General features: G+C 41.4%; 4 protein-coding genes across 5 annotated transcripts; 1 reads left to right on the top strand and 3 right to left on the bottom strand.

Annotated features, from left to right (window-relative positions):
• Positions 1–7356: 7356 nt before the first annotated feature.
• LOC120709844 lies at positions 7357–9046 on the bottom strand. The gene is made up of 6 exons (XM_039995481.1): positions 9014–9046; positions 8748–8805; positions 8019–8196; positions 7724–7933; positions 7459–7623; positions 7357–7413 (listed from the first exon to the last, which is right to left on the bottom strand). The coding sequence occupies exons 3-6, from the start codon at positions 8076–8078 to the stop codon at positions 7357–7359; spliced, it is 492 nt and encodes a 163-aa protein (XP_039851415.1). The 5' UTR covers positions 8079–8196; positions 8748–8805; positions 9014–9046.
• Positions 8812–13434, bottom strand: LOC120707089. 2 transcript variants are annotated; one of them, XM_039991864.1, is made up of 4 exons: positions 13273–13434; positions 9688–9770; positions 9475–9561; positions 8812–9056 (listed from the first exon to the last, which is right to left on the bottom strand). In XM_039991864.1, the coding sequence occupies exons 1-4, from the start codon at positions 13406–13408 to the stop codon at positions 8943–8945; spliced, it is 420 nt and encodes a 139-aa protein (XP_039847798.1). In that variant the 5' UTR covers positions 13409–13434; the 3' UTR covers positions 8812–8942. The 2 variants fall into 2 exon arrangements, with proteins under 2 accessions (XP_039847798.1, XP_039847799.1); XM_039991865.1 differs by having other exon boundaries at positions 9014–9056; positions 9495–9561.
• Positions 13435–14766: 1332 nt separating this feature from the next.
• Positions 14767–15970, top strand: LOC120707087 (stress-response A/B barrel domain-containing protein HS1-like). Its single transcript, XM_039991863.1, has 2 exons — positions 14767–14997; positions 15580–15970. The coding sequence occupies exons 1-2, from the start codon at positions 14858–14860 to the stop codon at positions 15764–15766; spliced, it is 327 nt and encodes a 108-aa protein (XP_039847797.1). The 5' UTR covers positions 14767–14857; the 3' UTR covers positions 15767–15970.
• A 1349-nt stretch (positions 15971–17319) lies between these two features.
• Positions 17320–22739, bottom strand: LOC120707086 (UDP-N-acetylglucosamine--N-acetylmuramyl-(pentapeptide) pyrophosphoryl-undecaprenol N-acetylglucosamine transferase-like). The gene is made up of 4 exons (XM_039991862.1): positions 22609–22739; positions 21572–21680; positions 18439–18574; positions 17320–17799 (listed from the first exon to the last, which is right to left on the bottom strand). The coding sequence occupies exons 2-4, from the start codon at positions 21659–21661 to the stop codon at positions 17681–17683; spliced, it is 345 nt and encodes a 114-aa protein (XP_039847796.1). The 5' UTR covers positions 21662–21680; positions 22609–22739; the 3' UTR covers positions 17320–17680.
• Between the last annotated feature and the right edge of the window lie 2461 nt (positions 22740–25200).

Raw genomic sequence — 25200 nt, 5'->3', positions numbered from 1 at the left:
TATCGTTGGATTGCGTCCGCTCCTTTGTCGTACTACACGTCAGGCCCTGCGTTCTCTTTTGTCCTTCCAGATTTTGGTCCACTTGGTCCACGCACGCACCCAGCTGTGTCACCCTTCGATTAATTTAGAGTTTCCTGCAATGTCAGACTTTGCCTGTCCGGCCAACTTCATTCTGTGGCCATCTATTTTCTCATAGCATAGTAGTGTGGTGCCGAGCGGAGCTAGCTCGCCCTTGGTACAGGGAATCAGATGAAGACTAGAAAAACATCAATTTTGGAAAGCTGAAGTCAATTACGGTCCCAAAAACGAGTTGTTTCTAAAATAAAATATGTTACATAGCAGTGATAAAAACAGCATGTTAGCGAACCGTGAAGTCTATTTGTCGCGTGCTGCTACGCGTTGCACTAGGGCCTAGCCTGCTACGCTTGTTTGGACTTCGTGATTTAGGAGGTCCATTAAGCAAGGGCGACCCACATTAGTTCCTTTTTGTCGGTTCATTCTATCGCTGGTTCTTAGGTTCATTTCTCCTTACCAGAGGGTCATATGGGTGGCCTTTAGGTGCACCTCCATCCTTCTCTAGTTCAAAATTTTGTACTATTTTTTAAGATGAGTTTGTATTACTTTTTCAAAATGGGATCTCATTTTAAAAAATTAATACAAAATTTTGAATTTAAAAGAGTTGGAGGTGCACCTAAGGGTCATCCATTTGCACCCCTACTTCGTACCAACAACTATCGACAAGACTTGCTAAACAAAAGCAACTATCGATGAGGCGGCAGCTTCTCTGACAAGATCATTCGAGTTAGGACTTCTTCATTGTAGTACATTGGCAAATCAATAGACATAGTTTCTCATCAGACTCTCATTTTGATCTACCGATCCTTTCGCATCCCTCCTTGGTTTTATTTTCCTTTTCTCAATACTTGGTCTATTCTTAATGTCGAGACAATTATATCATAAATCTATTATACAATGCTCATTCTTTGCAAAATTATTCTTCTTATTCTTTGATGGCTTCTTGCCTCCTTGCTTGTCTGCTGTTTTTTTATTACTGTCTTCTCCTTCTGAATATTTTTTAATGAATTTTTTCACCGGACCTTACTAAATATGTGATGAGGACATCCCAACCGTACATGCTGCTCCAAGTGTCAAGAATTCACCATCCAACATAAAAAATACAAATCACACCCAAGTCCTTGATGGACCAACCACGCGTAACCGAGCTAAGAAACTATAAAAAGAAGTGAACGCGCTACTTTGTGAAATTTATTTTAATATTAACGAGAATTATATACTGCCTAAGTTGTGCACGTTTCTATTACTCAAGTTCACCAAGAAGGATGACATTAATACAAAAGAAGACTACAGAGAAGGACCATACTCGAACCCGACTAGTCCTGCTGAACGGTCTGAAAGAAGCAGTCATAACTTTTGATTCCCAAAAGCTATAAAGGTCAATGAGGATATTTTGGAAACCTTATGAAGTCTACTTTCCAATGAAATTTATTCTGAGTACTTTGGATTATCCAACAATGAGATCCGAGTACTTTAGTTAAGACTGATCACAAGGTCAACAGTCTGCTAGATGTTCAACTTCCCATACAAAATTGTACCAATCCACAAGGTTTCACAATTCAAGCTATACATGGATGGAAAGATAATTAAGTCTAATTTCCAACGCAATAAATCACATGAAATTTGGACTTCCCAATAAAGAGTTATGACCGATTCAGTGGAGACTGCACAGAAGACCAACAGCCACGCGAGGCTCCTTGGGATTTTAGTTCGTGGTGACTTTTGATTTACCATAACTTCAGAAAATCTAAGGTCCATTCACACCCAGCAAAGAGGATTGTTCCTTATATAAATACCCTATGTATCTCAGAGATTAGGAGACTTTTGATCATTTGATAAACTAAAATCATTTTGCAGCCGAGCTGCTGAGTGTCTTGCACACCCTTGTTCTTCTTGGACTTGTGAAGAGATCCCTTTGGATTCCACTACTTCGTGCTCCACAGTTTATAGTACGGATGTACCGTTTTGTGTGGATTAGTCTCGGTTTGTGGTTCTGCGATCGATTGGAGATTGAGTCGAAGTCCTCAAGGTTTCGGTGTCTCTCGCCATGTCGCTTGGTCACATCCAACCTTGGCAGATATAAAGCTACTTATCTGCTGTTCGCAGCAAAGTTATTCTTGTTCTTGAACCTACTGTCGTGAAGATCGGGCTATCCTTGTGTTGGATTATACTAGCAACTATCAATATTTGCCGCTTGATCCACGTTATCTGCATATGCAATAGTTGGGTCTTTGTACACAACTATAGCAAATTGCTTGTTGGCCATTTGCTCACATTCCATTTTTTTCAAAAACTATTTCAATTTGCATCATAAACTCCTCACTTTTCTTAGTATGCTTGCAAACTTTTGAGCACATATCTGAGAAGGAATTCTTCATCATGACATGTCACAGTACGGCTTCATAGTATGGCTTCATCTCCAGAACCTCCTATTTGTTCCTTTAAGCTTTTGCTTCTTTAATTCTTATTCCAAATAACTTTAATATTTATGTCAAATTCCTTCTCGAACAGAAATGTTTAACTTTAATAACTTTAATAACTTTAATATTTATGTCAAATAACCGAAATGTTTGTGATCGGTTCATACTCATACTCGAACAATTCAGAAAGTTTCAAAAAAATACCACTACATTTGGAAATTTCAATATTCCTTCAAATGTTTATTTTTGGGAACTTTTTAGCCAAAATTTTTCAAACCACTTTAAATTGTTTTCAAACATTTTCAAAATTTTTGAAATATTTTGGCATTCTTTAGTATTTATAAAACTTATAAAAACCCAAAATAACTTTTTAGGAACAATTTGCTCAACATTTTTTAGAAAACTTTGAATTGTTCTAAAAAAATCTAGAATGTTTGAATCATTCTAAAACTTCTTAAGTGTTTGCAAAACATTTTTTGGGAACTTTTTGGTAAGAATTTTTAGAATATTTTTGAATGTTTTCAAAGAAATCTGAAATGTTTCAAACATTAGGAACATTCTGAAGTGTTTACTAACATCCCAAAAGTGTGAGACATTGTTTGAGAACTTTTGGTCAACAATTTTTGGAACAATTTAAAATTTTTCAAACCTTTCCAAATTGTTTGAAATATTCATAACATTCTAAAGTGTTTATAAAACTTTTAGGAAAATCCAAAACAATTTTTAACAATTTACTCAATAACTTTTTGGGAAACTTTGAATTATTTTTTATCACAACTACAATGTTTCAAACATTCTGACATGTTTGGTAATCATTTGGTGGGAACTTTTTGCTAAACATTTTTTGTAACACTTGGAAATGTTTTCAAACAAACATTCGGAAACACTTTGTAGTGTTTACTAACATTTAGAAAAGGGTGTAACATTTTTTGGGAACTTTTTTGGCAACACTTTTTTGGACCAATTTAAATTTCTTTCAAACATTTCCAAATTATTTGAAATATTCATAACTTCATGCAATGTTTTTTTACATTTAGAAAGTGCAAAACAGTTTTAGATTCAACATTTTTCTAGAACAATGTCAATTGTTTTCAAACAGTTCTGAATTGATTGAAACTTTCAAAACAATTTGAAGTGTTCCTACAGAAAATAAGGTTCTATTTGGCATGGCTTCAACTTTTTCTGAAATGGTGTGTTTAGCATCTTCTCTGGTGAAGCTGAAGCTATTTTAAAAAATGTTTGGGGAAACAGCTTATTCCTGTTCTTCGTGAGTGGATAGAAGAGGTTACGATGAAGCAAGTATTTTTGGCTCCTCTTGCATAGATGAAGATGTTGCATTTAGGCCAGTCTCAATGTATAGTTTCATTGCACAGTTACCTAGAACAAAAACTGGATAACCGAGCCAGATGACTTTCATGGGGACGAAACTCCTCTCACATCCTATGAAACTCTGTTTTCTCTTTCCCTATAAATATCTGCCACATCAGCAAAATTAAACGCTCATGAAACTCCATTGAGACTGGCCTTATACCCATTTAGCACAACTTCCAGGGAAGCTCCCCGAGAAGCTATTGAAGATGTTGTACCGAAATGAGGTATAAATAGATGTCCCTACCTTCCATTGGTAGGCCTCCAATTAGCTTTTGGGAAATAGCTTAGCCCACATTTGGTTTTTTAAGTTGTTATCACAAATATTCGGAAGTCAATTCGAATATTTAGATGTCAATTTAATATAAAACTATTTGCATAAGTTGCAATTAGGGCTCTAGACGAATCTATTAAGTATAATTAATGACCAATTAGTGGATGGTTACTGTAGCGATTAGTGGTCAAATTATGGCCTAATAAGAGTTAATAAATTCATCTTATAATTAAGTCACTACTTATGAAATTAGTTTTGTAATAAGTCTATGTTTAATACTCCTTAAGCGAGCATGGACGCCCATACCTCCCCCATCCAATCAGCTGACTACAATCCAAAAGGAGCTAGAATCAGATATATTAAGAACAAACAAAACATTAGAGAAGGAAATTAAAAATTTAACTTTGAGGAAATGTTGGTTCTCACACCACAATTTAAGTTGTGGAAATGTTTAATTTGCATACTGCTAATCCCTGCTAGAATTTTTGAACACCGAAACAAATAAGCACATCATTTCCTAATCAAAAACTTGATAAACACACAACACAAATGGACCAGTACTATAACACTACTGAGGACACAAAGCACTACGCTGTTTGCCTCTCTCCATCTTACGCCAATGGCAACACTACCTTCCCTCACTTAGGCACTGGACACATATTTTGTCGTACACCTAGGAAGCACACCTGTTACTTAGCATGATTGAAGGACAACCACACACAGAAACTCATTGGTAGGAAGGCCTAGGAGCGATAGCTTGTTAACCGTCCCCAACAAACAGCTCAAAACTTCTATGTGCAAGCCACTGGGACATTCAAAACCCGCGGGAGGAACACATAATCTCTTAGCAAGCGCACACAAAGAGATAAGAGAGAGGTGAACATAAGCAAGCAGAGATTTCGGGTCTCCGTTAACAAACATGAGTACGTTCACAGATCACACATACTCACATCACGAGCACGCTCCCCGTGCAAACTAATTTTGCAGACGATTTGAAACCCCAAAATAGATCGAAACCCTAAGAAATTAGACACAGAATAGGAGCAAGGGAAGGAGAATCCCGTTGTCCTAGCGATCTTCACGTCCCCAGCGAAGCCCCCACGAGAAGACCCGCCCTCATCACCAGTCTCTCCGCCCTGACAAGATAGCCCACCGTCGTCGCCGATGTCTCCACCACGACAAGAAGACTTGCCCTCGTCGCCGATCTCTCTGCCTTGTATTCAACCAACAGACAAAAGCAGGGCAGACAAAATGAGGAAGACAACTGAAACGGACAACTGTAGTACCAAACAGGTTTTACTCCAACCTTATAACAAACTAACAAACTAGTAAGTTTGCCTGCGTGGCACGTGCGTGTGGTACTTGATAATCATTAAAATTTCAATATAATAAGCTTAGTCATACGACTCATTTTAATGTACGAAAGAACTGCAAGTAGCTGAAATTGTTCGAGTGCTTGTACTTAGTTGGAAGCATGAATATTTTAAACATGAACTATAATCTTTTTCCAATTTGGAACTAAAATACCACCTTATATAATTGTTGTGGCAACATATATAGGACCCTTGCACAGCTCAAACTCCACCACATTTTTCTCACAGAGGAGCATATAGTTCTTTTTTTATAGTAGCATGTTTAAAACGATGTACTTTCACCATACTATATTGCGAAAAATAGGTCTGTCTTGACCTAGTATGGATATGGATGTACCGATGTTGAGTTCACAAATGAAGAATTTGACAAATTAAAGATTCAGGAAGATATCTCACTCCACCAGCCTACACAATTTCAGAAAACAGTAGTATATGCATTCTAATTTTTAAGTGTTTTGCATCAATAGAGTGTGCGTGCCGCACGTGTTAAAAAAAACTCAAGCACCATCACCATATCACCAATACCATATTCTTATTATATCCGTACACATATATGAAGAGAAATGCGTACAAACCTCTCCGAACACCTTTGACCATTAGGTACAAATCAATTTAACTAATTAGACCAAAAGTTTTTCCGGCTACCACACACATATCAACTTAAATTTATAAGTTTTTTAGCTACCATGCTACCACGCTCCACGCACCTCTGCTAACCTAGTAAGGTACCCGTGCTAACGCCATGGTTAAATTTTAGACATACACAAAATAACATATAATTCGTAGTCCAAAATAATAATAAGACGATTGAACTCATGAGTAGTGTGCAGTGGGAAATGTTTTATTACATCATCCAATAGTCTTAACAACCAGCTGTTTCTTTTAATCTGAGCACCATACACATGACAAATGCTTTTCGTACTATACAAACTGGATTGCCTGCACAACATAAACTGGATTGCCAACCTTGATTATCTTTCCTTTGTAGAATATTATTCTGGTGAACATTAGTTTCACATGCACGTTTGTAGAATTCCACAAAAATAAGAGCAACCATGCTGCAATCGTACACACCAGATTCCCTATTCTTCAATAGATGTCCGGAGCTTTGACCTGAGTCGCAAGTTAGCCCGATCCGACAGTTTGCGGATTAACGGGCGACGTGGACCTATCCATCGATTAGCCCACTTTTGGACCCAGCTTTCGTATTATAGAGATTTAATACTTCTAATCAGTAGCCTAACACTTTTATAATTAGTCTATATTTAATACTTCTGATCAGTAATCTAACACTGCATGTGATATGAACTAAAATTTAGTAAACCAAACACCCCCAAAGGGTCGGGTCTGGATTCCCAATGCTTTATTCACACAGAAAGCAGATCTTTCCACTCGTCTTTCTACCTTAGTTTTCTCGCATATCACACAATTCACAAACGAACGCGTCAGATAAGTCATTTCCATGTTCCAAGTATTCGTGAAGTTACACTGTCTCATTAGGCTCGTGCAGCAGGCACTGGCAGGAGACACGACGCCGCATACAGCACACAGAATCAAAACTCCACATTACCAAGCAAATCTCTAGGTATCTAAATTAACCAAGAAAATAACACCTCATGTAGGGAATATACTTATAAGAATCCAAATACTCATTTCACAACACCATTATGTTACCAAAATAACACAGTAGTTGATGTGATAGTCAAGCATTATGGTGCCCCAAAGCCTCATGTAGGGAATATACTTATAAGAATCTAAATACTCATTTCACAACACCATTATGTTACCAAAATAACACAGCAGTTGATGTGATAGTCAAGCATTATGGTGCCCCAAAGCAGGCACATCACTTCTTCGCAGCAGCCTTAGCCACCTTGGCACCAGTCGGGTACTTCTCAACAGTCTTGATGCCTCCAACAGCAATTTAGAAAATTAATAATAGTGTTACTACCGCACATGCACCTTTGGCCTTCAAGTACACCAGCGCCTCAGTCCTAACAGCACGGGCAAACTGGATCTCCTTGTAGATATTCAAGTATGTCCCCTTATGGAGCTTACTTTCATACATGTGTGCTTGCTCCACCAATATACGTGCCGTATCTTCCGACAACATCTGAAACAAACCATTAATTTCTTACACTGCACATGGTGACAGTTTTTAGTAAATGCACAGCCCTAAGCTTATTTTACATCTGGATAGCATTACTATTTACCTCATTAGAAGTGCCAGTTTCGATCTTGTCATTAGGGTAACATAGTAATTTAAGGGCAGTAGCAAGTTTTTGTGGATCCCAATTCTGACAATCAATACCAGATACCTCCTTAAGATATTCACCACCAAGGTGCAAATACTCAGCAAACTTATTCATGCAGTAGTCAGACTCGTACAAAGCAGTTGCTATAGTGATAAGATTTTCATCGACCTGCACATATGGTGGGATCAAAGTAATGATACAAGGAAACAGAAAGCACCGATCTGAGATATGGGAAAGGAAGAAATGAGCTCACCATCTCTGGCTCCACTTTGAAGTCATACTTATTCAGGATCAATTGCATTCCTTTACTCATGTGGCGGGCGGTCCTCCGTAGTCAGTTCACATGTTTCAGCAGGAACTAAACTCTTCATCATGTTCTTCAGGCCCCACATCAATTCCATCACGGGTTCATCAAACAGGCAGTGTATTTTCTGAAAAATCCACAAGAAACTTATCAGCTGTTAACAAATGGTAAAATTGACAAGTACAATCTATAAAATTTAGCTGTAAAAGCTGCACACTTTTTGACAGAAGCACAGTCTTATATCCACATTCAAAAAATTCCTGTTACTAAAAAATACATCTTCCACAAATATAGGATGCATTTAACTTTGTGTAATTTTTTTTTATTTTCTCTTGTACTGTTCTTTTTTAGCTGAACTTCAGTCAGGCCTCTTCTATACTATTAAAGGCACCTCACCCATGCTTCCACTCAAAACACCCACTGCAGTCCACATGGTCATGCAAGATTACTTCAGAGTTAAACAGGCAACAAAAATTTATCCCCATAGTAGTATGCCTGAGCAGCTCCTTTGCAATGATATTATGTCCATTTGTAGAACCAAAGGTCCGAAAGAAAGTGGTAAACATAGATAAATGGAGTAGAAACTTAGCATTTCATGTTACCAGTAATAGATCTCAACACGTTCAGGAAAGGACCAGTTCAAGATTTTAGGTAAGACATTAATGGATCATGAAATACCTCGCAAAGAACTGCACCAGTTTTTAGATCACCCTAGGCCATGTGTTCCTGACCCTGCCTTGACATTTGATAATCAAGTTCAGTATTAGCAAGCAGGATAATCCTTGCATTGACATTTGATAGGCAATAGATATAACTTCAGGTTGACATTTACCAACAATAGAGGGCAACATAAAGGCAAGAAAGAGAAGATGATTACCCATTTAATTGGTTTGTATATGCATATCTAGCTAAAATGATGAGCATATCTGCAAAAGTGTTGTTACCTATCCAACACTTTTGGCCATCAAAATGCCAACCACCAGGTACCTTCAAAAATAAAAACCAAACATTAGCAAAATTAACGCCTAAAACACACAGAACAGGAATAATTACAAAATCTAAAACAAAATAAGAACACCAGATACAAACAGCCATAAAGTTTTGCCAAAATACTATTAGGCAACACGGCTACATATGTGCCTCTCGCCCATGTCCCCTCGCTGGGACATAAATCCCTATGACTATCTCCTCCGATCTCGTCCTTTTTCAGCCCTGATCCAGTCACACCCATCCAACCAACGGCACGGCTCTCGACTCTGGGGTGCCGAGAGCCCATGTGCGGCACACACATGTTTTAAAATCAAGTGATTTCAAAAAATAACAGAGAAATTTTTGCAAAAAAATAATAGAGAAAACACAACAAACTAATTGAGACAATAAATGAGATGCATACAATTGAGAGTACCCATTGGCATATGAACAAACCTTGATCATCATTTGTCATGCATAGTATGCATCCGCAATAGTAGGAAGCCCAAGAGCCCTCTAGAACCTGAAATTTACAGCAACATTATACGTGAGATGCTGTGTTTGCACTGCTCCCTTTTATGCAACCAGCATTTTTATTTTTTCAGACAAACAGAGTGACTTCACTGTTATTTTGGCAAATCACTGTTACATATATACCTTCATGGTGAGGCGATCCAGGTGACAACAGAAACAACTCTGAGGTATCAGCAGGGAATAACAACGATGACTTAACTGAAACCATTAACATATATTCAGGGAACTTTTATATAACGGCAACATTTCAAAAATAATCAACATAAATTATTTGATGGAGAACCTACAAGCACAAGGTGACATGCCAAGGTGACGTCTGAAGTAGTTAATTTATATTTGTGTATTCCACTGCACCTTATTATCACGGCATCCAAATTATAATATGATTCTCCCAAACCAGTGATTTATGATGCCAATCATCCACTGAATTTAATCATCTCCAAAGGTCTCTGATACGCACACAACAGGAAAATAGAAATTACTAATCAATTCCATATGTCGCTGCCTAAATAGATCGCAAGTCACTAATCTGTCGCTGCCTACACAAACATGCAGAAAATATGAAGGGGCTAGAGATATGGATTGAATCGTTCACCTTTCCTTTTCAAATGTTGTGTTGGTGTCTAGTACCATAGTCTAAATTGCTATTGCCAAACTGAAAGTAAATAAAAAATTGTTTGCAACAGTGGCTCCTTTACAAAAACAATATATATATATATATGCATTTCAAACCATGTTATACAGTCGTCCGACTAATCGCGATTAGTCGCGATTAGTCGACCTTATCGCTCCACTGGCTTCGATAAGTGAAACGACTAGCTTTTGTCGCTCAGATGTCTGATCGTCCGACTAATCGTCGCCTAATCGCGATTAGTCGTCCGACTAGCTACTTGGACGATCAGGCCAAAACCAAAAGATGTCCAGCAGACCAGCACTCCAGCCCGCCGCCTGTACTAGGCTCAATTAGGCCCATTAGCTATTAGGGTTAGGTTAACTATATAACTTCCATTAGCCATTAGCCATTAGCCATTAGGGTTAGGTTAACTATATAACTTGCACCATTAGCCATTAGCCATTAGCCTGTACTGTGTGGGACAAGAATATGGAGTTCTGGACAGTTCAAACATCAAATCTCACAAGTAAGTGTCACCAAACTGATTATCATTGTGGCGTTCCTGCTTGCTATATAGTATATAAGTACATATACATGTACATATATGTCGTGGGATATATAGGACGGCTATAGCGACGACTAGGACCGACTAGGGTCGACTAATCGACCTGATCGACGACTAGTCGCGACTAGTCGCCTTATCGGTGCCATGGCGACTAGGTTCGACTAGACGACTGTATAACATTGATTTCAAATCACAAAAAGAACTACTTATCGTTTTATTTCTGAACTAATGAAGAACTGACAACAAAATGCAATGAATTATCATGTTAACCTCTGTAACACGGATACGCCTTGGATACGTATCCTCAGAGTATCCGATTTTTTATTATTTTCATAAATAGGATACATGGGCCGATACGTATCGTGCTTGACGGATACAGCCCAGCCCACTGGGCACAGCCTTATCTGCCCCGTCCCCTCCCGCACGCCCCGACGTCCCCCGACGCAAGCCTCTCGCGCCGCATCTCCGCCTGGTGACGCCAGCACGCCGCAACCCCGCTCGCCGGCTACGAGCCTCCGTCCTTGCTCGCCGGCCGCCAACAACGCAGATCCAGGCTCCAGCGATGCGGATCCAGGCTCGTTCGAACTCGCCGGCGACAAGCCTCTGTCCCTGCTCGCCGGCTGCCAACGATGAGTTTCCGCCCCTACGATGCGGATCCAGGCTCTAACAAACTCCCGTGAGTGGTTCTGCCTCCGGTGGCTCCGGGCTCGGTTGGCGCGTGGCCCTGCCTCCGGTGGCTCGGGTGGCCACCGCCGCCGCTGGCCTCGGGGGTCGCCGGCGCGTGGCCCTGCCTCCGGTGGCTCGGGTGGCCACCGCCGCCGCTGGCCTCGGGGCAGCCAGCGCTTTCGCATGCGCTGCCCCCTGGCGGGTGCTCTCGGGTTGTGGGGGGCTGCCGCTCCCTCGGCTCGGGCGCCAGCCGCTGGCCTCTGGTCGGCCCCCTCCGCTGGCGTCTGGGCGTTGGGCGGGCGGCACTTCCTTCCACTGCGTGGCCCTGCACCCCTGCCTCCGGTGGCTCGGGGCTCAGGCGGCGGCCGCCGCCGCTCGCCTCGGGGCCGCCAGCGCTCTCGCGTGTGCTACCCGGCGGACGCTCCTTCCTCATGCAATATTGCTGACACCAACAAGAGGAACAAGAGGGGGCCTATTTCTGCATTGGAAAAAGCTTGGGCATTAGAAGACCGTAAGCACTTGGATGCTTTAATTAGTAGAGCAATTAGTAGAGTAATAAATTGATTCATAGTTGGTTTTTGTGTGCAAATTCTGGACTTGGAGAAGGAGAACTCGAGAATGGACAATTGGACATCACAGTTGGAGAATGGAGATGCTTCCGGTCTTTGCTTTGGCTGGTAATTGCTATTGTATCGTAATTTAGTACTTTCACAAATTTAATATGTGCTATTATTTATTTATTTAAAAAAATAGTAAAACATATCCGCGTATCGGGGTTTTTTAGGAAATTGCCGTATCCGCGTATCCGTATCCTTCGGATACCGATATGCGTATCCGTATCCGTGCTGCATAGATGTTAACAAGACAAGCAAACAACCGATTATGGCATCACATGGATTTCATCATGTCGATTAGGGAATCATGCTATGAGTTCATAAAAATAACAATACTGCTATACGGAATAATATTTTGCAGGCTGCTAGTTTTTCTTCGCTTCCTATAATATTTTGATGGAATTAGTAGGGCATTATCAATAACATTTAACTATAATATCATTTCCATTACAGTGAACAAACCTGCAGTCACAAAAACCTTAATTCTGAGTTTATTTGCAATCTTTTTTTACTACAAAACCTTAATAATTTATTTAGAATTTTCTGTATATATAAGACCATATATATATATAATACCTCACAAAGAACTGAGTCTGTTTTTAGATCACCCTGGGCACATCATGTTCCTGGTCACAAGACATGAAAGCATCTAGCCATAAAACATGGTGAATCACAAATTGTATCCACCACGAGTAACCCTTCCAGATGATGGTTTTCTACTTAAAACACTGATAAAAAAGAATAATCATCGTAACACTCGAATGCAGCATTGACATGTACCAGGATATGCTACCCACAACAACCCTGACTTTGACAATGATACTACAGGATCCTGGTGATAATGAAGGGCTATGTCCATTGATGATCCTTATAAAAGCACTATCAATCACAGTGTATGTGTGCAGTTTCCTCACCATGGTTGAGTTCAGGAGTTCAATTAGTAGACTTCATACAAATGGTCATGATCCTGATTGGTTCAGGAGGATACATGTACCAGAAATCTGACGATGATTGACTCTATTGTACTCTTCAAAAGCTTCCTATTTCATAGTTGTACTGACACTCATACTTAACTCAAAACGAGCACACCGGTTTCAACAAATAGATCATAAGAACATCATGAAGGTCCAAGTTAACCTGCTTGTTGTAGATGGCTATTATGATGAACTCATAGTATCGAATACATCCTAATAAATTCCTAATGCATATCTTAAGAATAACATAGCTTAGTATTGAACTCGCCTTTCTGCCTGTCATCACAGCTACCACTGCTGCTCTGTATTTCTCTCATTTCTTTAAACATCTGCACATTAAAGGTATTCAGAATGGTGCAGATGCACATATACAGAAAACCTGGAAAAAAAACAATACGATGCATTAGGAAAGTCGAAAGAGCATGCAAAATGTCTTACCTTCCTATGATTGTGGTCATATGAGCTCAAATGACTCTCAAATTCATGAGCCAGCTAGTAAATTATTGCAGCGGCTGCAAAAGAACACCACACATTCATCTTGACGGGTCTATCCAGGGCTCCATGCATTCTTCAATATATATCAAGACAAATTTCACCGGTCTAATTATAGAAAAATGGAAAACAAATGTAAGTAAACAGAAACTACCGCTACATCTTGAACATTCAGATTTAATAAATGATAAAACAGGGCACCAGTCTTATATAACCTTGGAATGCATATTTGGGTGGACACTGGGTCAGGTGACTTCTATAGTAAAGCCACAACCTGCAGACAAATTATGCACATAATTTGCAACCTTGGTGACACAGGTTGAACATGTAACACACAACCTTCAGTAATCTATCACTTTCGGAACCCCCATAACAAGAACATGGATTAACCCCCATGCGCGGAGTAGGGTTTCATCCCCAGGCGGCAGCCATGTCGGAGCGGCGTGCGCTGCGAACGACCCGTCCCCCCCGGCGGTGCGCGCGGTGGATGACCCTGTGCCCTAGCGCGGCCCCATCCGAGGGCGAGTGAGGCGGCGAGTGAGGCGGCCCCATCCGAGGGCGAGGGCGAGTGTGACGGCGACGAGGGGGCCGACGGAGGGCGCCCCCGCGGCAGCAGGACAGTGGAGAGGGGCGGCGCCGCGACGAGGGCGGAGTGAGGGCAGCAGCGTCGCGAGGGCGCCGCGACCCGACCTAGCACCGCGGGCGGGGTGCAGCGTCGCGAGGGCGCAGCGACCGCGACCCCCGCGCGATCTCGGTGGTGTTTGGGGCGTGATGAGCGGGCGGGTGCGAGGGGAGGGTAGAAAACCATTGGTGAAAAAAAAAACCGGCGCAGGGGCGCGGTATCGCGGCGGGATGCGCGACAATTTCAGTCTGTCATCCTCGTCTGTCAACATTGGGCGCTTCCAGGTGGACCTAAAAGTAGAATTTGTGAGGTGGATATGGGGCTAGTTTTGGTGAAAATTGTTTCAATTATCATGGATTCTTATAGTATAAATAAATAGATCTAAATAGATTTTACGAATCCGTTAACAAAGATGACCGGTCAAAACAAGTGGATAGGTGGGCCCGATATTTCGATTGCATACAAGACAATCTCATCCATCAATTGCCACATTCAACAATCAACGACGGTGATTTTCTTTTAAGTCACGTTAAAAGGAACAAATCTATTTTTTTTCATGGCTGGCACAATGCCGAGGACCTTACGGGAGTACGTGCCATGATCACCCCGTAATGTCACCGAAAGAGGGGTGGCCGAGCGGAGCAACAGAACAAAGCAAAAGCAAACCAGTGCTCCTACCAACCACGACCGAACCGACAGAAGAGTAGGAGGGGCGTCAACAGACAAACTGCGAGGAAGCATGGCGGCCGGCGGCGGCGTGGTGAAACACATCCTGCTGGTGCGCTTCAAGGAGGAGGTGACACCGGAGCGCCTGGACCAGCTCATCCGGGGCTACGCGGCGCTCGTCGACGCCGTCCCCTCCATGAAGGCCTTCCACTGGTAACGCCCGTAGCTACTAGCCTACTTAGCTAGACTTTGATAAGATTCGAATCCACGCCAACTGTTGCCTATGCCTCCTTGCCTGTGCGGGACTGGTAGAGGATCTCGTCTCGATCCGCCCTTGGCTGTGCGGGACTGGTAGCTACCTGATCAGGTGTGGTCTCAGTGCTGTGAGTGAGGCCGGTGACGACGCGCCCCAGATGCTCGACGAATTGGGTGCCTGGGTTTTCGGTTTGGGTTCCCCGTGTCCAATCACTGACCAGGATTGTTAGCCTTGATTTCTCTTAGCTTTCGGATCCAGGATCCACAGTGGATTTAAGAGAACTATGTAACTGCTACCACTATTTCTTTTTTAGGACACAGTACATGATCTTAGAGCATAAGCATGGTAGATGTATTCTAGGGAGACTTTCCCAGCAGCCTTAAATGTATCCGTTCGTCAAATCCTAGAATTTTTAGTGCATCGGCAAGATTATGGGAAACCATCAAAAAATTTCAGTAGTGCCTTTTCTGTCAATCTTTGATGCAAAGTTTCTACTTGTTTCTGAATTTTGGTTTCTTTATCTGCCCATTGATCCGCAGGGGGACTGATGTGAGCATCGAAAACATGCATCAAGGGTTCACCCATGTGTTTGAGTCCACATTTGAAAGCACAGAAGGAGTGAAGGAGTACATCGAGCACCTAGCGCATGTTGAATTCGCAAATGTATTCTTGCCTCTATTAGAAAAGGTCGTCATAATCGACTACAAACCGACTTCTGTCAATTGAATACGAAGAACCCGGGGCACTTTTCCTCAGTTCTCACGGCCAATAATTGTTCCTACTGTTTGTAGGAGAATTTCATTTTCAGTTATATTATGTAAGCTTTGGGCTGAATAAATTCTGATGCTAGGTTTCCTTTTTGAGTTCTCTGTAACTGCAGTTCAAGTAACTCTGCACCTTTTTTGTTGCTATCAGAATTGTGTTCCCAAAGTCTGCTGTTCTGCTTTTCAAAAAAAAAAAAAAGTCTGCTCTCCATACAAGTTCTGTTGCAGGCAGTGAATATGTGTTTTCTTTTTATCCTTTGATCAATAATCATGATTGATATAAAGAGTGGTGGTAATTATAATTTCTGAAATAGACTGTGAATCAAATCCTCCATGATTTTTCTCGTCAGCTTGATCTCAATCACAGTAATTTGTCCTGTACACCGTTTTATTGAAATATGTCTCTGTTTACTTAGTATTTTGCTCCTTGGATAATAAATTATGGCGCTTCCTTTGTTAAGGAAAATTAACTGTTTTGTGAACATAGAGGAAAACACAAAATTGATGATATGTACTGCTGAAACCAATTGCCCTGCTTCCTATTTACCCTTTTTACTTGATCCGCAATATTTAGCACCTACTCCAAGATTTCAAATTTGGTTTGTAGAGGCACATCATACATGTTTCCTACTTCACATCAGGAAACAGGAGTGATGACCTCTAAAGAGTCTTGTAGTCCTTAGAAGCCCTCGACGTTATCATTCTCCAACCACATCCGCTCGCGTCGCTAGGCGCCTGGCGACACGGGCGGACCTCCGCCTCGTGCCGAGCGCCCGAGCCCCCCCCCCCCAGCCTCAGCCACCCCGCTTCTCCTCGCCGGTGGTAACCTGGCGACGCGAGCGGACCTCCGCCTCGTGCCGAGCGCCCGAGCCCCCCCCCCCCCCCCCCCCCGGCTTCTCCTCGCCGGTGGTAACGAGGCGGGGGTTCACCCTCTCCAGTAGATCTACCTCGTTGAGCTGTTTGATTGTTGAATAAGTCAATTTCTGAAGTATATATGTCTGCACAATGATCAGCAACCTCAATTTGTTGACCACCTTTATGATTTGTTTATATCAGAACTTGTGAGGTCTCAAAATAGGAATACTTTCTTGGTACCACCCTCAATCAACAGCAATAGCTCAACAATGCTGCTAAAGTAAACCTACTCATTTCACAGCCAAAAAGAAAGAGGCAAACATCATAATTTGCATCATCGTTTTGTAGCTCATTTTTTTAGTTTTCTTTTGTAGTTCAAACTTATTGTCATAGAATACTTATTTGGCAATGACTATAACATTGTCAAGTAAGTTGGCAAGGACCATACGTCACGATGCCACTAGTGAGACATCAATTTGGGAAACACAAACATGATACATGATTTCAAGATTCATGCAGGCATAACTCATGTGACTCTACTTCAAAAATACCACACTTCAAAAATACCATCCTTCTCCATTTGATTACACTCAAGCTAATTCAATGTAACTTTCGGAAACAGTTGTTCTGTTTCAGTGGAGTGGAGGAACTTGCATCGAGGAAAATGCAAAAGATCTCAAGTTAATCATTCATTCAGCAAAAGTATCGGAGTGACCATTGAGGACCAATATCTTTTTGAAAGTTGGCAGGAGGCAGCTTCTGCCTTCTAGCAGTCATTTATGAAACCTTTACATAAACGAAAAAGAATATTGAAGGTCAGAGACCAGAAAACTACCTGAGAAACTATTTCCTGATCTTTTTGAGACCAAATCACTATCATCACTCAAGTGAATTACGAGAGGTATCATATCTTCTTCCGCATCAAGAACAAGATGCCATTCTTCTGTGTCTCAACCAACAATACAGAATGGAATTCCTACTGAATGCAGTCGTGGCATGAATTCTAGTGTCTAAATAAGTTTCATGTTGGGTAGGGTGAACCAATCAGGGAACAGATATGGCGAATTATATCAGCAGAAGCATTTGGTCGGGCTGCAGTTAGTGCCTTCTGAGACATGTCTGCCATCAATTTCTCATCACCTGTAAAATGGAATTAGATCAGGAATAATGTACAAAAGTGAGACAGATGATAAACAGGATGAGCACATTTAGGCCCTGTTCGGTTTCCTTCAAAACCAGGTGGAATGGGGTGGATTGAATCCTAAACAAGTCATTTTAGGATTCAATCACCCATCCACCCATTCCACCCGGTTTCAAAGAAAACCGAACGGACCCTTATAAGAACAAAAACAAAGGACAGGATTCATATACACTATAAAAAAGGTAACAGCAATCTACTTAGTCATGATCCGATCATGGCATTCCAATATAAATCAATTATTAGCTAGATTCTCAAGTAGTTTTGTTACATAAGCTATCTTTCAATTACATTATTAGCTATAAATTTAAGTAAGGCATATTTTTACTGGCCCAGAATGTAAGGTTTCCACAAATCCACAAGTGAGAAACTATGTTCGCAGCATGATAAGCAAGTATGGTCAATGGCAGACAAACAATATTATGGTAGGAAGTACAAATAAAATGAGAAAATTGAAGCATATGCATATATTCGCACCATCCATCTTATATATTCAATTCTGATCTTGTTGTATCTGGTATAAGTGATTAGTTTGGAATGTCCGCCAATAGCACGAGAAACTGAGTTGAGATAAGACATACCAAAGATTTCATCAACTGCAGATGTGAGACTGCTAGAATCAAGTTCATCTTCGGTGATGACCTTTGCCCCCATGATATCAGCCATGATATATGCATTTCTCGTTTGGTGGTGATCCAGAATTGTTGGCAGGGGTATCTGAAAGACATAAAATGGTGAACAGATTTGCACAACTGAACTCAGCAAAAAGGTCAAAACTTGTACAGAAAGATGACTACTACAATTTGCACATAAAACCACCAAATGGACGTTTAAAAAAAACGACACCGAAGGGCAGCCCACCCACACCACCTTTATTTAAGAAGAACACAGGTCTCGGAACTAGTAAATAGCCATTCCAACAGTCGGCCTTTTTGTTCTTGTAATATGATCGATCAAGATTAAAGTTACAGAATTTTACAAAACCATGGGTTGTGGCCTGAATGGCTGAACCCGTAGTCAATCCTCCTAATGTTGATGGGATGGAAATATAATTGTAGCAGGGAAGCTTCTGACGCAGCAGTAGAGCTGTGGGCATTTTATGGGTTCATGGGAAGATCTTTTTTTAGCCGCCCTGTATGAGGGGACGAGAGGTTGATACACAATTGAATTTTTTGTAAATTTTACCTTTTCAATGCAATATATAGATATCATAAATGTTTGGCTGGTTGCCTTACTAAATGAACTGATCTATAATCCTCTGGTCATCAATGATTTTTTTTAAATCATGGTTCCCTCCAATGGTGTGGTCACGAGAAACTTCTGTTGATGGATTGCATTCTTCAAACCAAGATGTTCAAAAATAGGATTTTAAATGACCTAACTCAAACCAAACACTTCCCTGATCATCTAGATATGATATGCATCATCATTAAGAAATCCATGATGACATGTGACTGCCTCCAAAAATATGTATTATCAGCTCAATATAGCTGTGAATGACAAGTTAGGACATTCTGTTTGCATTTCAGATGATAACCGACCCCTAGAAGAACTAAGCATGAAAAAAAAAGTACATATATAATAAAATGCCAAAGGAATGACAACTATCTCAGACATTACAAAACAATAAGCATAAAACTATTTTCATTTGTATTTCGGCCATCCCTGTCTATCTTGTTATTGCCATGGATATGCCTAAGTGGGTGATCAAGATGATTGATAAAATCAGGAGGGGCTTCTTATGGAAAAGAAGGAAAGAGGTAAATGGTGGCAGTTTTTTAGTGTCTTGGGAGAAGGTTGCTCGGCCAATTGATCTCGGTCGACCTGGTAGCCCTAATTTACAGATGTGGGATGGGCCTTGCAAATGCGTTGTCTCTGGTTACATAAAATTTTATGAAGGACAGTCATGGGCCAGTGATAATCCTATCCACCCTCAAGCTCGGGCTATGTTTGCTATCTCAGTGACAACACAAGATGGAAGCGTCAATAATACATTATATTGGTCAGATTGATGGCTGCATGGTTGCTCCTTGGTGGAATTAGCATCAGCTGTAGCTGTTTGTGCATCCAAAAAATTTCTAAACAACCGAACAGTGGCACAAGGTCTTGAAAACAGAGCATGGGTGAGAGACATGCAAGGTGGACTGCCCATGGAGGGCTGTTGTAGTATTTGCAAATTTGGGATGCCTTAGAAAACATAGTCCTATCAAAATAACCAGACCAGCATTATTGGAAACATGAAGAAAGCGGATCTTTTTCATCTAAATACACTTATAAAGCATTCTTATATTTGGGTACTTTTGATCCATGGAAGCATCTATGGAAAACTTGGGCTCCACACAAATCCAAGGTATTTCTTTGGCTAGCTATCCGGGACTTGGGCTTCACCTAGGAAAAAGGGGAGTCCCTCACCCGGAGCAATGCGTGTTATCTGATCAAGAAGATGAAATAGTGCAACATATTTACATATCCTCACTACTTGTGTTTTCGCCAGCAGTTCTGGTATAATCTGCTAGCCTCCCTAGGATTGGAGCATACCATGATGGTCCAAGACGTAATGAAAGAAGCTTTGTTGAATGGTGGAGAAAAACTAGCAGGATGATGGACAAGACTCGAAGGAAAGGGTTTAATTCTGTTGGGAACCTAGGCGCCTGAACTTAGTGGAATCACAGGAACAGATGTATTTTTTATGGCTCAAGCTATCTTGCTGACTGCCTTAAATTTCTTTAAAGAGGAGGCAAGACTTTGGTGTATGGCTCAAGCTACAACGCTTCAGGACCTGGTTGTGGGTTGTGTAGAGGGTCTGGGTCATGTAGAGGAACTGGTGTGTGGCCTCTACAATTCTACATAGGACATTTTTCGTGCATCATTATAATAGGCGATTTGTCTCTGATGTAAACTTGTGCAACCTCCCACCTACTAGAAGAGGTCCGGGGGTTGCTAACTTGCTTTGTACAGGGCTCTTTACCGCCTTCTTTTCTCTCTATAATATAAAGATGCACAACTCTCTTTTGTGTTCAAGGAAAAAAGAATATTTTTGGAAAAAATTTCATGTCGTGCCTAACTTCCTGTACATTTGTTATTTCGTTTTACACATAAAAATAAAAATTATTTGCTGCGTAACATTTTTTTAGAATCCAGAAAGGACCCGAATGAAAATTTATTTCACAACAATAGCTGATAGATGCTGAACAGCTGAAGTTCACTGTGTGAAGGGGCCTATGATAATAAACTATACCAATGAGATGAAATGTAGAGACAGGGACTGCAAGCATCAAACTTAGTATCAAAGGACTAACAAAAAAAACATTTTTGGTGGGAATTAAAAGAGCAAAGCTCATTATCATAGATTGTAACCATGAAACTTGATCCCCTTGCTCACATTTCTTCCATAAAATTTCATTCTGATATTATGATTATGATTTCTCATAAGATTAATCCCAATTGAAGTCCTTTACTAATTTTGGAACACAATGAAAAGCTTTTAGTTTCAAAACATTCCAGTTATCATAACAAGAACATATAGTTTGCACTCCGGACCATTGCAATGGTTCATAAGACAACCTCCTTTTCCTGATAGGTACACAACCTAACTATGCCATTGAGAACAAGTAGAATTACATCCTCATAAGACCCAATCAATCTTAATCGAGCAAAAAACATCGAATTGGGAAATTGGAACGAATAAAAATAGCTCCATGGGATGAGTCATACCAGAATTGATGGTTTCCCAGTGGCCAATATCTCAGTGCATGTCATTGCACCAGCCCGAGAAATTACAACATCAGAAGCAGCATATGCCATTTCCAGTTCATGCAAGAATCTTCACAATAAGGTACAATTTAAACAGTCAGAATCACTATGGTACACAGAGTATCAAACAGATGCAATGCAGAAGTGCATGTCATTGGGCCATTGACATGCCTCAGAATTGTTTATCACGTTGGAATCATGCACAAAACCTAGAACTTGCAATGTAGATTAGAAGAAATTACATGTGGCAATCCAATCGACTGAATGTTTTGAGAACAGGATGAAATTATCAGAATAAAAAAAAAGCTAGAACTGTTTGAGAACGGGATAAAGTTATCAGAATAAACAAAAACAAGAACTGCTTGATTCATGTCAATGAACAAAGGATGCCATATCTATCTCTTTTCTAATTACCATTCATAAATAACCCTTCAGGTACAACATCCCTAGTAGCTCACTGAATCCTTCTCATGCCTCTACACTAACTTTCAGAGTGCAGCCTTCTTTTAAGAGTATGCTTAAGCTTTGAGTGCCTCCATCATTAACAAAAATAGAGAAACAAGAGTGAACTAACCCTCGTGCAACCAGCTAGCCCTGCTGCTGAGCAAACAGCGAACAAGTGAGGGAAAGAAACTAAGGCCCTGTTTAGTTTCCAGAAAATTTTCTACAATACCCGTCACATCGAAATTTCAGACACATGCATGGAGCATTAAATGCAGTTGAAAAAAATAATTAATTATACATTCTAACTGATTAGCACGATATGAATCTTTTAAGTCTAATTAGTTCATGATCGGACATTATTTGTCACGTAACAACGAAATGTGCTACAGTACTGACGAGTTGAACAATATTAATTGCATTGCTAATATGTCTTTAAAGTTGGCTAGTAGGACAACCGACAGCTGGCCATCCGAAGTTCATGACGATTTCAAGAATCTCTATCCTACTTTGCACTTCCAATCAAAGGGAAGGAGAACCGAATGAAGAGAACTCACGGAGTAAGAAAAAGTCAGCGATGGCCCCTGACGAGACTCTCCATCTCGCAGAAAGTCTCCGTCCCCGTCTGCCATATAATGTACCGATCCTTCCTCTTCCGGAGCATCTCGTAGTAGACATTGAGCACCGCGACATTTTTCATGAATAACATAGGGTACATATTTATAGTCCGGAGACTTGGGAAACAATCTAAACTAATCTTGTCCCGATCGGACTCTATCTCTAATCTTAAACTAAATCTAAGATACATGGCCCATGTGGCCCAGATGCTCACGCAGGAGTCGATTTACAAGCCTTCTTATTCTTATGCTTTAAGCCTATCTTGCTTTCGGTCCATAAATTAATCCTGTTAATTTACGGCGATAACACATGCCCCCTGGTTTTGACAATGATAGTTCCAAAACCAATCCGTCGCTTCATCTTCCCGTTAATGCTCATTAAACACACTGCAACCACCAAGAAAGATGCAACGTCTCTGCAACTGGCTCCTCGTAGAACGTGAAACTGCCGATTCGTCTTCCATCTTTCACTATTTAATCTCACCCCGAATCGGCTCTTCTTCACAGTGAACTCCTTCTTCCTCTCAAAACCAGTAGCGCAGAAAACCCCAATCCTTCACCAGCCATGGCCATCTCTTCTTCCTCTGGCTCTAACTCTTTTGGAGATTCCTCTTCTTCCTCCTCCTCCTCTCCTCCTTCTTCTTTCCTCTCCGCTTCCTCCATCGACTCTATCACAGAGAGCCGAGAGCCGACCCCCGAATGGGACCCGATAGCAGCGTACGAAGCGCTGGCTCCTCTGCATTGGGATGCAGAGGAGTTCGATTTCGGTGCCGTCTCTGAGGATGACGAGCCCGAGACCGAAGGAGAGGAAGACCTCTAATTCCTGTTCCAAGAGGAACTGGAGAGCAGTGAAGACGACATCTTCTCTTGGGAAGGAGCCGACTCCCTCGAAGAGATCGACTCCTCTTCCAACGACGATACGGCGGCAGGAGAAAACCCCCACCAATTCCTCAAAGCCCCCATGGAAGGAAGCGAAGAAGGAAGCAGTGGCAGCGGCGGGCGAAGCAGCAGCAGTGCCGAGGACGACGACAACAGCAGCAGCGACGACGGCGATGACGACGACGACGACGGCGGAGACGTACCATCGCGAAGCCCGAAGCGCCGTAGGCATTCAGATACCTACGACTGGTAGATGTAGGTAGCATCGTAGGGGTAGGATCACAAAGCCGAAGGATTAATTCCTTTGTAAAAATCGGCTTTCCTTGTAATGATCTTTCCTTTTAATGAAATCGAATTTCTTTCAATTCCGTGCATCCATTTACTTACTTCCCAAAAAAGCCGATGGCAACGCATCAGGCTTCTATAAATATCCAAGAGCCGACAGAATTCAAACTAGAAGCAACCCACACAAGAGTAGAGTAACACTTCCACCTTGAACCGAACTCCTGAATCCGAGCACAATTCGAAAACCAAGCTCTACAAATTCGAGCAAGAACTCTTCAATCACCCGGAATTCGAATCAGAACCCACAGCAAACAAACCCTAAGTCAATGGATCTGGACCATGGCAGATTCTGTAGCTCAGTCGACAAGCTCTGCAATCGATGATTCGGCAATCTGCGGCCTGAAGGTAATATTCGGCCTAATCCTTTAGTTTTCTTTAGCTTACTAAGCCTCTGAAACTTTAAATCCTGAAACCTGACGCCATATGCATACTTCTGAATTTCTGAACTCCAGGTGTCAGACATCCTTTTGCCGCATCCTTCCAACCCAAATTCTTTCTGTCTTGGCCCACGAACCTATGAAAATCCCACAGATTTAATCTCTTGTGAAGCAAATAGGATTCCTTTTGTGAGTCAAAACATCGATCTGAACCTCTGGGCCGACTGCTTAAGAGCCGGCCTAATCCCCCTAAGAGCTGGATTACATGGTACAGCAGAGTAGCAAAAACTCATATGCCCCTATGGCAAGATTTGAACATAGTCGATGCACTTAGCTTATCATTATCACCTCTTGACAAAGATGAAAACCTTCTGAAAACCATCGGCTATTTTTGGTCTGATGCCCTGAACTGTTTTCTCTTTGGTCATGGACCCATGACTCCCACTCTGCTAGATATCACCATGATCGCTGGCCTAGATATTGGATCTCCTAATCCAGCTGCCCATAAAATGGCAGAAGTTCCCTTCAAACTTTCATCCAAGGTTAACTGCACAAACTGGGGCACTTACATGAGTCAGCACATGAAAACAAAAGGTCCAGTGATTGAGAAGGAACACACAGCCTTCTTAAATCTTTGGCTAGAACACTTCATCTTCTGTGGTCCTTCTTTAGCTCCAACTAAGAACTATCTTCCCTTGGCCTATCACCTGGCCCATGGCAATCGCACCGGCCTAAGCAAACTTTTCCTTGGAGAAACCTTCAGATATCTCCATTTGATGACATCTAACTTGCTTAACCAAAAGAAACTGAGAACTGGAGGCCCTTGGTGGTTTATTCAGTTGTGGGCACAACTGTACTTTCAGCATCATATCCCAAACTTCCAAGGCCTGACCAAGAACTCTTTTCCTGATGAAAGTGGCAAACCAATCAG

Source organism: Panicum virgatum, chromosome 5K, assembly GCF_016808335.1.
Source record: "Panicum virgatum strain AP13 chromosome 5K, P.virgatum_v5, whole genome shotgun sequence".
Lineage (NCBI taxonomy): Eukaryota > Viridiplantae > Streptophyta > Magnoliopsida > Poales > Poaceae > Panicum > Panicum virgatum.
This window is presented reverse-complemented; position numbering and strand designations above follow the sequence as displayed.

Bases quoted from the DNA above. Each gene is read 5' to 3' on its own strand.
- LOC120709844 (XM_039995481.1), bottom strand. From the start codon at position 8,078: ATGAGTAAAGGAATGCAATTGATCCTGAATAAGTATGACTTCAAAGTG. The intron at 7,934-8,018 runs GTGAGCTCATTT...CCATATGTGCAG, and splicing joins TCAAAGTGGAGCCAGAGATG to GTCGATGAAAATCTTATCAC. The intron at 7,414-7,458 runs GTAACACTATTA...GGAGGCATCAAG, and splicing joins CCAAAGGTGCATGTGCGGTA to ACTGTTGAGAAGTACCCGAC.
- LOC120707089 (XM_039991864.1), bottom strand. From the start codon at position 13,408: ATGCATCGTATTGTTTTTTTTCCAGGTTTTCTGTATATGTGCATCTGC. The intron at 9,771-13,272 runs GCGAGTTCAATA...TAATGGTTTCAG, and splicing joins CTGTGATGACAGGCAGAAAG to TTAAGTCATCGTTGTTATTC. The intron at 9,562-9,687 runs GTAACAGTGATT...TGTAAATTTCAG, and splicing joins CTCACCATGAAGGTATATAT to GTTCTAGAGGGCTCTTGGGC.
- LOC120707087 (XM_039991863.1), top strand. From the start codon at position 14,858: ATGGCGGCCGGCGGCGGCGTGGTGAAACACATCCTGCTGGTGCGCTTC. The intron at 14,998-15,579 runs GTAACGCCCGTA...ATTGATCCGCAG, and splicing joins TCCATGAAGGCCTTCCACTG to GGGGACTGATGTGAGCATCG.
- LOC120707086 (XM_039991862.1), bottom strand. From the start codon at position 21,661: ATGGCATATGCTGCTTCTGATGTTGTAATTTCTCGGGCTGGTGCAATG. The intron at 18,575-21,571 runs GTATGACTCATC...TATGTCTTTCAG, and splicing joins CTGGGAAACCATCAATTCTG to ATACCCCTGCCAACAATTCT. The intron at 17,800-18,438 runs GTATGTCTTATC...TCCATTTTACAG, and splicing joins TGCAGTTGATGAAATCTTTG to GTGATGAGAAATTGATGGCA.